At 39.9% G+C, this 14,126-nt stretch overlaps 1 protein-coding gene across 1 annotated transcript in view; it reads right to left on the bottom strand.

Moving 5' to 3' along the window:
- Positions 1-14,126, bottom strand: part of lpgat1 (lysophosphatidylglycerol acyltransferase 1) — a 46,127-nt gene that overhangs the window by 17,809 nt on the left and 14,192 nt on the right. The window contains exons 2-4 of the mRNA XM_040125701.1: positions 12,529-12,647; positions 9,220-9,315; positions 5,415-5,694 (exon numbers count right to left, since the gene is read on the bottom strand). Of these exons, the coding sequence (XP_039981635.1) occupies positions 5,415-5,694; positions 9,220-9,315; positions 12,529-12,647 (495 nt within the window). The remainder of the gene's footprint in view (positions 1-5,414; positions 5,695-9,219; positions 9,316-12,528; positions 12,648-14,126) is intronic.

The raw sequence follows: 14,126 nt of genomic DNA, 5'->3' as shown, positions 1-14,126 counted from the left end.
TTGTCAAATGTTAAAGAGAAAACACCAGCAGCCTCAGTCGGTATGGACAAATCTAACATCAAGACAAATCTATGTGTCTGCTTGACTAATGTCACAGCCCGTACAGTCTGCTATCACTGTGTAGCAAGCACTTCCCCCCTCTGAGCACTTCTTTATGCAAAGTAAACATGCCGTGGCTTGTGTGACAAAGTGAGGCTAAATTATACAACAGATCAGCCGTGTTACATTGCACCCTGTCAGGGTCAACAGCGGTAAAATAATAAATGTTGCCAACAAGTCATAATTCCGACCCTTTCACGCGCATACAAAAAAAAAAAAAAAAAAGTGGAGCAGGGGGTGAAAGAGTGTGACAGAGACATTACCAAATTAGGGAAGAATAGGCAATTATAGTTTACAAACAGACTTCCTTTGATTTAGGTTCACAATGTTAATGCCAGTTAGTCCAGATCAATGACGACACCTTGTCGGTTACAGTTCCTCTCTACAAAACAGTAGCACCCATAACAACCAGCAACATCCAAATCATGTGGATCACTAGCCATTTGGAATACACTGGAGTTTGGCAATATTGCAATATAAGCCATGAGAAAATATAACTTTTTCTACCATTATAGATTTTGCAATGATGTTTATCCTGTGAAAGATATCTTCACTTTCTTATTTCTGGGTTTATCAAGCCATTGTTGGCCAAGCTGTAAATCAATGAGCACGAATGCTTTATGACAATATTGGATTTTTATATCATTTTTGCATCAGTGTTCCAAAGTAGATGATTGAGTTGTCAAGTATTTAAAATTGACTTGCAACATCCCTGACATCTCTACTATAGGACAATATATATCGATATCACAACACAAAATTACATATGTTATAGAGGATTTTATTTATATCACGCACTCCGACTGGTTTCGACCTCAGTCTTAACGAATACACTTAACTAAAATAAGGGTTTTAATACAACTTCTCTCCTTGCTCTGCCTAAGAGTGCCTTCAGAACATTTTTTTGGGTCCAGTTTTTTCACGTTCAACAACACCTTGAGGATCCCTGGACTTTGTAGATGTGAAACTGGGTGAGCACTTGGCCATTTCATTTTTATTTGTATTAGTCCTAATGTTCACCAACAGTTAAATGCCCCACTAAGATCCCATCTCGTAGGTAGATACTGTCATCCTTAGCTAATTACCAAGTGTCTGAATAGTAATTTCAAACTTTACTTTTTAAACAGATGTCTGTATACTGCATATAGTGACATAAAGTGTGTAACAGCTGCGTTAGTAAAATCTGCTGTCAAGTGTTTTTACAGTGCCTTTATAAAAAAGTAAAATATGAGATGTATTATCGGTATTGATATCTTTCTGCCCAAAGGGGGTCAACTTTAACTCACAAGTCTGATTTATAGTAATAATAGTACTAATGCTACTAATACTAACAATAATGATATCAGTCCCTCATGATGCCTGATGCCGGTTTCAGCTGAACATTCGGTTGCCCATAGCAACCACTCCTGACAGAGTTCCATGGCAGTTAGTTCAACTAACATCGTTCCATCCCCCATTTTGTCAGATCTGTGAGCAGGCAAATATTGACAACTAGTTTTTTTAATTACTCCCCAAATGTGCTTATTATTTCTAAATACTCTTTTTGTTATAGATATTTTGTGACTGATGTGTAATTTTTTTTAAATTTAGTTTGTCTGTGATCAGTTTAGTGCTAACCAAGCTAGCGGTCTCAGGCTAATCTGTTGCTAGTAATACACTAAGTAAATGTTAAATTACTGCTGAGCTAACTCGTGTATTTTCCTCCTTATACTTTTTCAACATGTTTGGGTTTTGGACTGTTTATTGGCCCAGACAAGACAGTTGAAGACATCACCTTGGGAAACTGTGATGGGCATTTTTCACACTTTTTAGACATATTATTGATGAAACGACTAACAGATTAATTGAGAAAATAATCGACAGATTAATCAATGATAAAAATAACCGTTGGTTGTACTTGTTACTGTTCTAATTCCATTTTACAATACTTTGGTTTAAATTTTATTTATGATATTGTTTTTCTGATAGTTAATCCCCAAATTTGTTGCCCAATCCTGTTTAAAAAGTTTCACAATTGCTTCCAGTAAAACCTAAATATCCCATTCCTTATTGGAAGTGTGTTTAGCCTGCTGAATAGCTGTGCATCTACACACATAGTGAGGGCAGAAGACCATGAAAGAAACCAGACCTTTAAGAATGCACACCTGTTTACTTAGTGTAAATTTGTTTGAGGGCTCTAACTCCAGATAAAGGAGCCAGAAAAAAAAGCAGCTGAGGCCCAAGCTGCTGGCTCATTTTATACCAATGTATAAATGACATGTTAAGCAACGGTACTGATGGGAATGGCTAGCTCCAGAGCTATCCCTGTGTGGGTAATTGGATCCAGATCTCTGTCCAAGTGTGTTGAAAGGCAGCCATCGTCTCTTGTGAGTAGCTGGCCAAAGAACAGGGCCCTGATCCAAGGTGTCACCAGTGCCCTACACGCTGTGACAAACAATACTTTAATAACAGCAGCTGTGGTGATTTAAAATGACATCAAAGAGGACATGTCCTTCTATAAACAGTTAGAGAAAGGAAATACAGCAGCAATTATCTGGCTCTCTATCATGCCACTCTGCAGGCCAATTACAACACTTCAAGCCCACACCTGTCCCGCCTACTAACCAAACCGTTGGGAAATAACCGCTTCTGATTGGTCGGTGCTTTCAAAACACACATGTGAGTCATATGCAGCCTCATTCACACCCTAAATATTTCACGGCTGTGAACTTTGCTCACCTGCCAATTGGTTCTTAACATATAAACTTTATCAGTCTTAGCTGCTCACAGTGCCTCTCTGCAGGCTGTGAACTACACTGGTGATCAGTGACCCATGTATTTGGTATCTTTGCTGCGCAGTGTATTCAGCCTAGGTGACATTGCATGGCTGATACACAGCAGCACACACATTTACATCAAATCCTATTTTCTCCAAGTGGCCCGTTTGTCTCTGAGTGAGTCAGCAAGCTCTGGGCACCTCTGCAGAGCACCACGGAGGGTCAGAGGGAGAAAGAGCCGGGTCTTTGATCAGCCAGGCGTGTGCACGCGCGCACATGCACACACACACACACACACACACGCACGCACGCACGCACGCACGCACACACACACACACACAGTGAGGGACATAACGCTCTTCTGCGTATGTGTGTGTTTTTTTTTTTCTTGCCCTAGGTTTTAATGCCATTAGCTAGATTCAAATGGAAGGACAGGCCCTACTGCAGCAACCAGCTTCCTCTCCTCCTGAGCTGCTGGAACAGAGGAAAGGACACAGAGATATATACATAAAGAATGAACCGGGATATATGAACTAAAGTATTGCACACAAAAGCAGGAAAAACATAATGTGCACTTAGAAATGCCTAAGACTGACATACCCTGAAATGTTCAAAAATCCCCCTTCCTGCCAGAGGTTGTTGACACTGATGAGATGGGTTAAGACTTTGTGCTAAATTAGCAGAAAAGCCAAAAACTAAAAACTGCACACACAGCACATAGTTTAGCAAATAAACGGCACTGTGCTCGTTGTTATCTAAATTCTATGACAGGCAATTAAGAGATACTCCTTCGATTGGACAGTCTGGCCTGCAGAGGGATAAACAGATGGCATCGTGGCGCTAGTGCTGAGGCAGTTGGACACAGAGCTGTGTTAGCAAACTCAAGAAAAGTTAAAGTCCTTGAACCTAATTCTCAATAATGCTGGTCCAAAGTCTCTCTGAATTACTATGAACACACCAAACCCTTAAAATGGATTTTGAACCAAGGCCAGGAGAGTCCACAGGGTAAACTCAGTGTGCAGTGTGCAGGGGCATGGGGGTCTGATTGTGTCTGTGTGTTTATGTTTATGGCTGTTTTAACAATGTAGTTTTTGCTGAGGATGGTTCAAAGAAGGAGGTTTACTGAGTTATCTGGATAATTTTGCTGATTAAAACCCTGAAAAAGTTTTTTTTTTTTTTTTTTTACAGTAGTCCACAACCTGGATTTAAGTGCATAATAGCCCTCCTTTTGAAACAAGGCCCGATCCGGGTAGCATGAAAAACATGCCAACATTTGTTTATTATCTTCACACTTGTTGGACTTTATGAGGGTAAATGAATGCTTAACATTCTCATATCTTGTGGTCATGTGATAAACATATTTTGGGAGAACATGTGTTTAATCTTAGGCAGCATTTTATTTTACGAGAGCCCTGAGGACAGCAAGATTTTGCATCTTGAGCTGATTAAAAATGAAGAAGTATATGCAATAGTTTACCTATATCAGTAAAAACTGATATAAAATGCAACCAACTAGGCTTAGGATGGATAGGCATAGTAAGGTATGTATTTTGACAGAACAACTGATGTTTTCCTTGGGGAATAAGGGGAGACCTTTCCCAGAAAAATAAGATAAATGGAAAACCTGCACAACAAACACCAAGGATGCTATCCTACCTGGATCTTGATATACTGTATCTAAAGGCAATATGGACATAAAGACAGTATAATTGGAAAGGTACACCTCACTTGGTTTCCATGCTTTGTTGATTTTTGTTTTCTCTTGTTTTGTCATCTTTAAGATGTTACAAACTAAAAGTGACAAGAAAAGGAATTTTCACTCTCAAAGCTTGTTAATTGCAGAGTTATCTTCCTGCTCATTGGCTGTATTTAGGGCTGGTCTCTAGACAGAAAAATTACTCTCCTGCAAATCACCACTGGGGTTTCAGGGACCTTGATGCAATTTCTGGCACCTCTGTGCATGTCACCCCTTTCTTCTCCTACGATCTTTACCACCAGTCACCTTTCATTTAAAACAGGATTCCCAGAGGACTATGGGACGCAGAGTTGATGATTTAATGCTTCATGTTTGAAGTGTGCTCTATCCCTGGCCCTCTAGCAAACTTAAAGCCACATTTGATCGAGAACTATTGTACACAATAAAGCAGCAGTTTGCAAACTCAAAAAAGCCTTCTGCCAGACGTAAAAATACAACATTCAAAGGCATTTAAACCTGTCTTCTCTACCTTCCTTGTCACATACTGTAATTTTGAGATGAGCCAAAGACACTTCCGTAAATAAACACCAGAACCTAGGGTTCAGACTTGAAAAGAAGTGGGCCTTTTCCTTGTGGTCTAATTCTCAGAGTTTGGTTGATTTTTACTAACTTTCTATACGTTAATTTTAGCACATTTAAAACTGTCTTTACCCCAAATGCACAGTGTCAGTTGTTTAAAAGCACCAACTCAGCTATATATGGCTATTTTGAAAAATGACACAGGCGCTTATAAAATTTAGCAATCCTTAGTCAGAATCACTCAAAAGAAGGACAAAGCCTCGGTGTGTGTATGTGTTAGTTACCTGTCTGGTTAGGGGTCCCAGTCTCACTGTTCACACTGCCGTTCTCCTGCTGGGCGGACAGGGTTTTCAGGATAACATGGGTGGCCCCAAGACGAGGCAATGTGACATGGGTCAGGTGGGGGAGAGAGTGCTTCTTAGCAAACAACTGGCTGGTTTCCCGCCGCTTGCGCAGGAAGCCGCCCTCGGGGAACAGTACTATCCACTTCCTGTCACGGCTGTGGTAGTATTTGTCTAGGTGATCTTTCAGGTAGACCAGCTGCTTGTCTCGATGAGCTTTACCCTGTAGGAACAACCCAAAAATACATTCAGACAACATAACTCAACGTCATGGTCTTACCAATAATTTGGTCACATAAATGGAAGTTCTCAGTGTAGTTACAATTGTTTCAAGCTCTTATTAGTCTAGAAAGTGCATTCAAATCAAGTACCATTATCTCTAACAGTTGGGGGGTATTTAATTATCCCAAACAAACAAGGCAGTTGAAGCTAAATGCTAAATTCATTAACTTGATAAGATGGATGGTTTTTAGTCAGGAAACAAACAAATGAAAACAAGCTAACACAAATCAGAACTTAGCTGCAGTAACACTGTGGGGCACTCAGAGCAAAATTAATGGCACGACTGAAACGGATGCAAAACATGATGGCCTTGGCAACATTAAGAGCATTAGCAGCAACGGGACGAGGAGGAGCAGGATTGATTTTTAGTTTGGTCTGGTCAAAAGCCATTTTAAATACATTAGCAAAGCTGGGCTGGACTGTGTGTGTGTGTCGTGTGGGCACACGTGCTTTGTCTATGTAGTTGTATGTCTTAAAATGGCTTAAACCACAACTGAAAGTCTTAAAATTATGATACATTTGCAAAAAAAATCTGCGAAGAACTATTCTTAGCTGCAGCTACAAAGTCTCTGATTCATACACAGAGAGACAAGAATTAGGTGACTCTACACGGCACAAACCTGTACATGACCTTGAGACTGTTACTGTGGTTTGACAGTGGTTTTGAGAGCCAAGCGAACTGAGGGAAAAGTAGCAGTCTGTGTAGCGGGGACAAGGAGAGCACTTCTACCGTCTACCCAATACCAGAAGAATATTCCTCTCTTTTTAAATTAAAAAAATCATGTTTTCCCTTTGGACCTGGGTATGGATTTGACTGTGTTATCAAGTTGATTTATCCATAGATGAAGGTGTTAGGCCACCTGTCTATCAAGCGACTAGCTTTGTTGCAGCCATGTTCCCACTGCCTTCGTCAAATGGAACCAAGGATATCCATAGAGACAGCCAAACAAAAGTCGCAGAGTGTACATGCTGTAGCCATTGGTCAGGGGAATAATCATAGCCAACATTTATTAGATACTGGTTGTAAATATACCTAAAAAGTACCAAAAAAAATGAGTGTCATTTATGTGCAGAGTTGTGCCTACAAAATAACTGTTTTAAATGTACTTTATTTAAACAGTGTCTTTGGAACAAACACAGCAACACTGACATTTTTTACTGTTATCTGATACCATTCAGAAAGTCAAAAAAAACTATCCCGGATTTTCTCTCCATTACAGCTGTTAATGCTGACTAAAATTAAATCTCATTCCTATAATTTTCTCTTGTAGGACCTTGTGTTTATCACTTGTTGGTCAGACGATTAGCTTTGACTCCTATCTAGCCGGCTGTTATTAAAAAACAAAAAACAACTTATGTTTCTATGTTTGTTGTTGCCAGATGTGTAAAACTGCACATTCAAATATGCACAGAGAATTACCTTACTTGCCAGCTTGACTGACTCCACAGTGAGGATTTTGTATAACTAGGTGGCTGAATTTTGAACAGAAAAACAAGCCAACAGCAGATGGCAACTGATATGAAGTGCATTATTTGAGCTCATTCAGAATATGAACTGTAAAATTTTGTGGGTTTGTAAATGCTTAAATGACGCCGCTAATTTTAAGGTTACTGAGTTTTGAAATGTCTAGAACACTTGTGCTACCAGAAAAAAACAAAAAAAAACAAACAAACAACAATAATAAACGCCCTGTAACAGAAGTAACTGTGCGACTGCCATCAAAGCCTGCTGGGTTGTGCTGTGCATAATGATGCTGGAGACGTGTCTGCCAGCCTGAGTGGACAGCAGATACTTGGGAGGCTGCGGCAGATGCTTGCGGTGCTGTGTGGATGTGTGAAGTATTCTGGGGAAGGATGTCAAGAATGCACACACACAAATGCCAGTGGGGATCACACGGGGAGGAAGATAGCAGAAATGAATGAGCCTGCTCAGGCCTTCCACTACACTCTGTCTGGCTCATGGTGCTTCACCCTCGGCACAGTGCCTGATTTGAAATTCCATGGCAATGCATTTCCATGACCCAAAAAACCTAATTCCCTCTTGCCATCATGTATCTGCGGCTCAAAAAAGTGAGAGGGGAACGTGTGACCTTTTTAATTGATTATTTTCCAACAAAACAAATGTGGACAAAACATATTTTGATATTAATAGAAACAACACGTCAGCAGTGCAGTCATTTAAGAGGAAGTACTGATATTTTTAAACTTCAGTCTTATGGGAGCTGCTGCCAGCGAGTCCAGCATAGTCACACTATGTGTGCACCTGCCGGAGTTTATGGAACTGTCGTGACTTTAACCAGCAGCCCCACTGGGTAGCTAATGCTAGCTAGCAGCTGTCTGCAGATATCAGACTGATGTCACTAAGCACAAACAGCAGGAACAGATGAACTGGTGTACAGACTTTTCTGCTCTACCTGTGCTGAAACTGATTATTAAAGTGAATGTCTGTACTGTACTTAGTTGAGGGATCTTAAACCAACAGGCAATAGCTGGATGGTTTTCTCGAATATGCATAACAAGGAAAGCCTTGTGGTGTCGCAGGTCTTTCATTATTCTTTTGCAGCTGTCTTGTGTATAAAATCCTACAAATATTTTTCAGTAATGTTATAGTTTTCCTGGATTTTGTAGGGAAAAAAATTGATTAAAACTGTGAATTGACCCTGAAAAAAAAAAAAACACAATCAGATTTAATTTGTTTGCCGTAATGTCCAGCCCAGCCTATATAGTAGATGCAAATGGGATATCCCATTAGTTTTTTGGGAGTGGATCCACCCAATTTAATGATATTCTCTCACTTGAAATGAATCTGCTTAACTTGCCAGTAATTTAACTCTAAAAACGTGCATGATTTTCAGGAATTCCCCGACCAGTGGGAGCCCTGTATGCTCGCTGTGTAGGCCTGTCAGAGCAGGCTGCTCTGTTCCAGCTGCCCCCACAACGACGGGTCAGCCTGACCCAGTGGGGCTGAGCAGCCCTCCCACACTACTGTCCGCTGCCATTATCCTTTTCTGAGGACGCCATGGCTCTAGAAAGCCTACTAACATATCTGCTGTCCAGCTGGGAAAAGCAGATGGGTAGTGCCTCCACTTTTGCAGAGCACTGTAAAAACAAGCCAGCAGTGGCTGGGACAATGAAAGAGTTAGATTATGATCCAAAGGTCTGTGTTTGTATCCTCAAACCTTCAGGGAGTAAAAACAAGGTATTGACAAGTGAGGGAAAGTAGTCCTTCATCTCCCAGCAACAACTGCTGATATAGACTTGAGGCTAATACACCAACTAGAAAAACCTGCTGCGCAGCTCCCTGGATGGAAATACATATACGTGTAGTCAATGTAGTACGTGCAAAGCATGTTAATGTTCAACTTATGATGGCTAAATAAAGGCTATGAACACAAACGCAAACACATTAAACCCTGCAAAAAAGTGAACCTGCTAAGACCTTCAGTGGGAATCGTGGATCTCCTACCTGTCTGATGAAGAAGTCCCCATGGATCAAGGACACTAGGCCAAAGTTAGTGTATTTGAACACGTGGTCCATCAACCACATCATTTTTCGTACCACCTGAAAAAAGGCAGGAGAAATAGAATGAAATTCTGTAACAAATCCCACACAATTTTACACAGTCCATCATTTTATTGTAAGCAATAGCACATGACTTGGACTTTGGTGCCAGTGGCCGAACCCTTATACTGCCTCCTCTGAGCACTTCCACCCTCATGATCTGCACCAATGCAGCTTTGGCTTACTGTCCTTTCAGTGCTAAGAGGATAAACTGGGCCAGGGATGCAGTTGTTGAGACGGATCATGTCATCATGTTTGTGCAGTGCAGCTCGGCAGCTCCAGTGCAGTGCACAGCCAATCTCCAGGATGATTTGTTCGGGATATCAGGACAGCAGGCTGCGTGTTTTTTTTTTTTTTTAAGATGGAGTCAAATAATTGATTCTTTAGTCGAAAAGTGAAGGACTTGACATTCGGTTTTGTCGGTTAATGTGACTTTTCTGTCCCAATATTCTATTTTCAAACTCAATTCTGCTGCTTAGAAACTTTTAGAAACAGAAGCTACTTCTATGTGACAAATGTGCATCTACTTAATAAAGTGTAGTGGCCCCATGTCAACCTACGTAATTATACAAGCAAATTAATAATATCGACAGTAAAACATGGACTTATTAACACTGTGGTAAACAAAGATTAATCAGTCCCCGCAGCTACAATCTGGAGTCGTAATCTTTGTAGTACACTGGCTTTCCCGTCTGAGCAGGAGTCTGCAGTTCTGGGCTGTTTACTTTCCAATCAGATGTCAGGTTTAAACGAATGCACATATTTCAAAATGTAACTTATTCTCATGTTTATAGCCTTATTACCACATAATGCGAAAAATGCACTTAGTAGTAGGGATGAGGTACAAAGAACCTTTTAACAGCTCAAACATATACCGTCAAGATTTCTCTCTCAGATTTCATGGCTCCACTTCTCTGTTATCAGTAATTTTGTATGTCAGTATGTCTAATTTTGCAATACAGAGGTTATGGTTGATCCATGTTTGTTATGTTGCCAGACAACTATGTGAACTCTGAACAATGATCAGTATGAAAGAATGCAAAGAAGCCAGCGCTCGAATCTTTGCACATCTGTTGTTGGCAAACTGCAGCATTGCTTTGCACTGCCGCCTGTCTCTACTGACTTGACTGTTTTGACTTGAAAAAGGTATCATCCCATTACTACGGCTCTCCCCTGGTCTGTACCTCTCTCCTGGGGACGATCCAAAAGTCAGTATGTGAAATGGATGAAACCACTGACTGAGTACAAAAAAATAAATTATAAATAAAGTTTCATTACATAATAATTGAGGAGTAGAACCTGATAAGTAGCAGTGTAAAATAATCAAAAGAGGAACCTTAACTTTAACTTGACCTTGTTCTCAAACACTTTGTACAAATATCATTTGGCTAAACAAAATGAAAATGGAGACACTGGCTAAACTTTGACAAATATTCTCCAAAACAAACATACTTAACTTGGGTTGGGTGGGATTAAGCGCAAAGTTTAGAATACTACTTTAATCTGCGGTAACAAAGACATGCTCAGACAGCAGCCTATCCAGGAAAATACAGGTTGTGCAAGCACCCTGCATGGCTTTCATTTATGCTGATGTCATGCCCGTTCAACGTTAATATTGTTACACCATATTTCCTCAAGTAGTGACTGGGGCCTTCATTTACCTCAACTGCAGAGGGTAACAGGCCTTTATTTGAAGCAGGCTTGAATTAGTTGCAGGCATTTATTTCTAATTCAATCTGTTTCACAATTATAATTTGTCATATTTTAGTACTACAAAGCATTGTTTTGATCCGCTTCCGTTTGCCATGTTAGAGTTACTGCATTACACTGGTAATACAAACAACACTTACTGTAACCATTTCAAATGGTCCTCTAGCCTTTCAGTAGGAAAAAACCTTTTTTTGCTTAACAGGGCTTTTATTTTGAAACATTTTCATCCATTCCACATGCAACAACAGCCGGGCGGGATTAAAAAGGACAACAAAGCAAATTGAATCAGAATGAATGAATAAAAAGGCCACTATTGTGTCAGTCTGAACCCTGTAAAAAAGTTATTACAGTTATTGAAATTATTCTCTTAAAACAAAGTGTATAACAGTAGATCACAGTATTGCCAGGCCATCTTTTCAAGAGATGGCTAGCAGTACCAGCAATTGCCATCTAAAAGTGTGTTCTTAAAAGTTAAATGTTAATAGACATTCCTATTTACAGCACAGTCAAATATCTACTAACGATCAGATTCAGCTGCAAGCAAAATCCGAACTCAAAAAATAGGATATTGCCTAACCTAAATCTACACATACGATCAATTTAACTTGTGTGTATGACCAGTCACATACTGGCATGTACATTATATGACAGGCACCAGGAGTTTATCCACCCTTGTTTTTTCCCTGGCCTGTATCTCTGGTTCGGCCTTCATTTGTTCTTGGCAACCACGCCCCCGACCGTTAGCATTGACACCCATATTTATTTGAGGACACATGGTATTCTTAGATTTCCTAAAAGGGATACGATGAGTTAATACATTTCTCTCTGTTCTTACCGTGCCCTTGTCTTGCAGGCACATCATGAGGGTGCACACATCTCCTGTGGACTGGTGGTTGACGATGACCATGGCTTCCTCTTCGGAGATGGGCCGTACATCGTCACCCCACTCCGTTACTGCAAGGCAAAACAGACAAAGTTTGGTTAAACAGGCTGTGCAAATGATTTTCTTTTTTAAAAGTGCCCCGTGGAGTTTTCTTAAAACAAAGTGTATAACAGTAGATCACAGTATTGCCAGGCCATCTTTTCAAGAGATGGCTAGCAGTACCAGCAATTGCCATCTAAAAGTGTGTTCTTAAAAGTTAAATGTTAATAGACATTCCTATTGACAGCACAGTCAAATATCTAATAACGATCAGATTCAGCTGCAAGCAAAATCCAAACTCAAAAAATAGAATATTGCCTAACCTAAATCTACACATACGATCAATTTAACTTGTGTGTATGACCAGTCACATACTGGCATGTACATTATATGACAGGCACCAGGAGTTTATCCACCCTTGTTTTTTCCCTGGCCTGTATCTCTGGTTCGGCCTTCATTTGTTCTTGGCAACCACGCCCCCGACCGTTAGCAGTGACACCCATATTTATTTGAGGACACATGGTATTCTTAGATTTCCTAAAAGGGATACGATGAGTTAATACATTTCTCTCTGTTCTTACCGTGCCCTTGTCTTGCAGGCACATCATGAGGGTGCACACATCTCCTGTGGACTGGTGGTTGACGATGACCATGGCTTCCTCTTCGGAGATGGGCCGTACATCGTCACCCCACTCCGTTACTGCAAGGCAAAACAGACAAAGTTTGGTTAAACAGGCTGTGCAAATGATTTTCTTTTTTAAAAGTGCCCCGTGGAGTTTTCTTAAAACAAAGTTTCTGTTTACATTCAGTATTTGTCACTAAAGCTCACTGTGTGTATGTTTGAGGCCTAACAAACACGATGAATGCATTTTCATCATGATGAACACCAAAATCCTTAATTTCCTTCAAGATTAATAATGTATCTGACATTATACATCTATCTACAAGCCAAAATGCACTGGTTTCACCATAAAATGTTTTTTTAAACTACAATTGTTGCTGGGAGTTTGAAGTCTTCAGACTTTTTCCCCTTCTCCATTCACCTTGGAAGCAGGAAGCCAGAAATCCATACTGAGTGCATTTTTTTCCTCCCATAAAACATTTGCAAAGGCAATTTTAAAAATATTTTAAAATCATACGTTGGTTTACATCCATGTTTGCTAGCTAGCAGCCTTCTTCTTCACTGCCTTTGTGGTGCAATGCAACATTTCTTGGTGTGTTATCAACACCACCTGTCAATAAGTGAAATAATATAAATCCATGTACTTATGTCGTCCTCATTACCCCATAGTGCTACTACTGGTCAAAAACTCCATAGGGTACCTTTAAATAGAGATCTCAGGGAGTGCATACTCGAGTCATTTTGGGGAAGGAAGAAAAAAAAGAAAAGAAAAAAAAAACGAAAAAAAAAAAACTCTTTTCTATCATGTTCATGTAGGTCCGAGTCCGGCAGACAGTTTTTTTTTTTTTTTTTTTAATTCAACTAAGTCCAGCAGTTCATAAGAGGTTAAGAAAAAAAAAAAGACACTATGAAAAGACTATGCTACAGTGTTTTGAAATCTTTTTGAAATCACTAATCTGCAACTGGATTTGGATCTACCTCAAAAACTCTTTCCGCCAAAGTTCATGGAAACTATTAAACAGGTTTTAAAAAGTTAATATGCAAATAAGTAGAACACAACAGGGCCAAAAACAAACTGATTTTCGAAGGCAGCTCCTAAATCCACAAGTATCCTGTAGTATAATTATCTCTACTTAATATCTGAAGTTGCACTTATGCACTCTTTTCTTTTTTTAGGTAGCATTAATTTATTTTTAGTAAAGCACACAGCAGGTACTTCACAAAGATTACAGTCTGAACAGCCTCAGTTTAAAGACGTAATAATCAGGCTTTGTGTCAACACGTAACATTAACAGCGGACTTGTTGGTATGGGAGCTCCCTGACTGAAATAACATTTTGGATAAGCAGAAGGTTACGTCTACATACTGCTAAATCAGGAGATTAGGTTTATTTGCTTGTCTGGAATCCTTAAATAATGCTTTCTTCTTCAGTGAAACAACATAAGGTGTCCAAGTACAGCTGAGGACAGAACCCGTGCTTTGCTGGCTGTCAAAGTGATAAAAATAATACAAAGCAAAATATAGCTGCAAGCTGCCGTTCTTTGGGCCAAGTAGAGG

Source organism: Xiphias gladius, chromosome 4, assembly GCF_016859285.1.
Source record: "Xiphias gladius isolate SHS-SW01 ecotype Sanya breed wild chromosome 4, ASM1685928v1, whole genome shotgun sequence".
In the NCBI taxonomy this organism is placed as follows: Eukaryota; Metazoa; Chordata; class Actinopteri; order Istiophoriformes; family Xiphiidae; genus Xiphias; species Xiphias gladius.
This window is presented reverse-complemented; position numbering and strand designations above follow the sequence as displayed.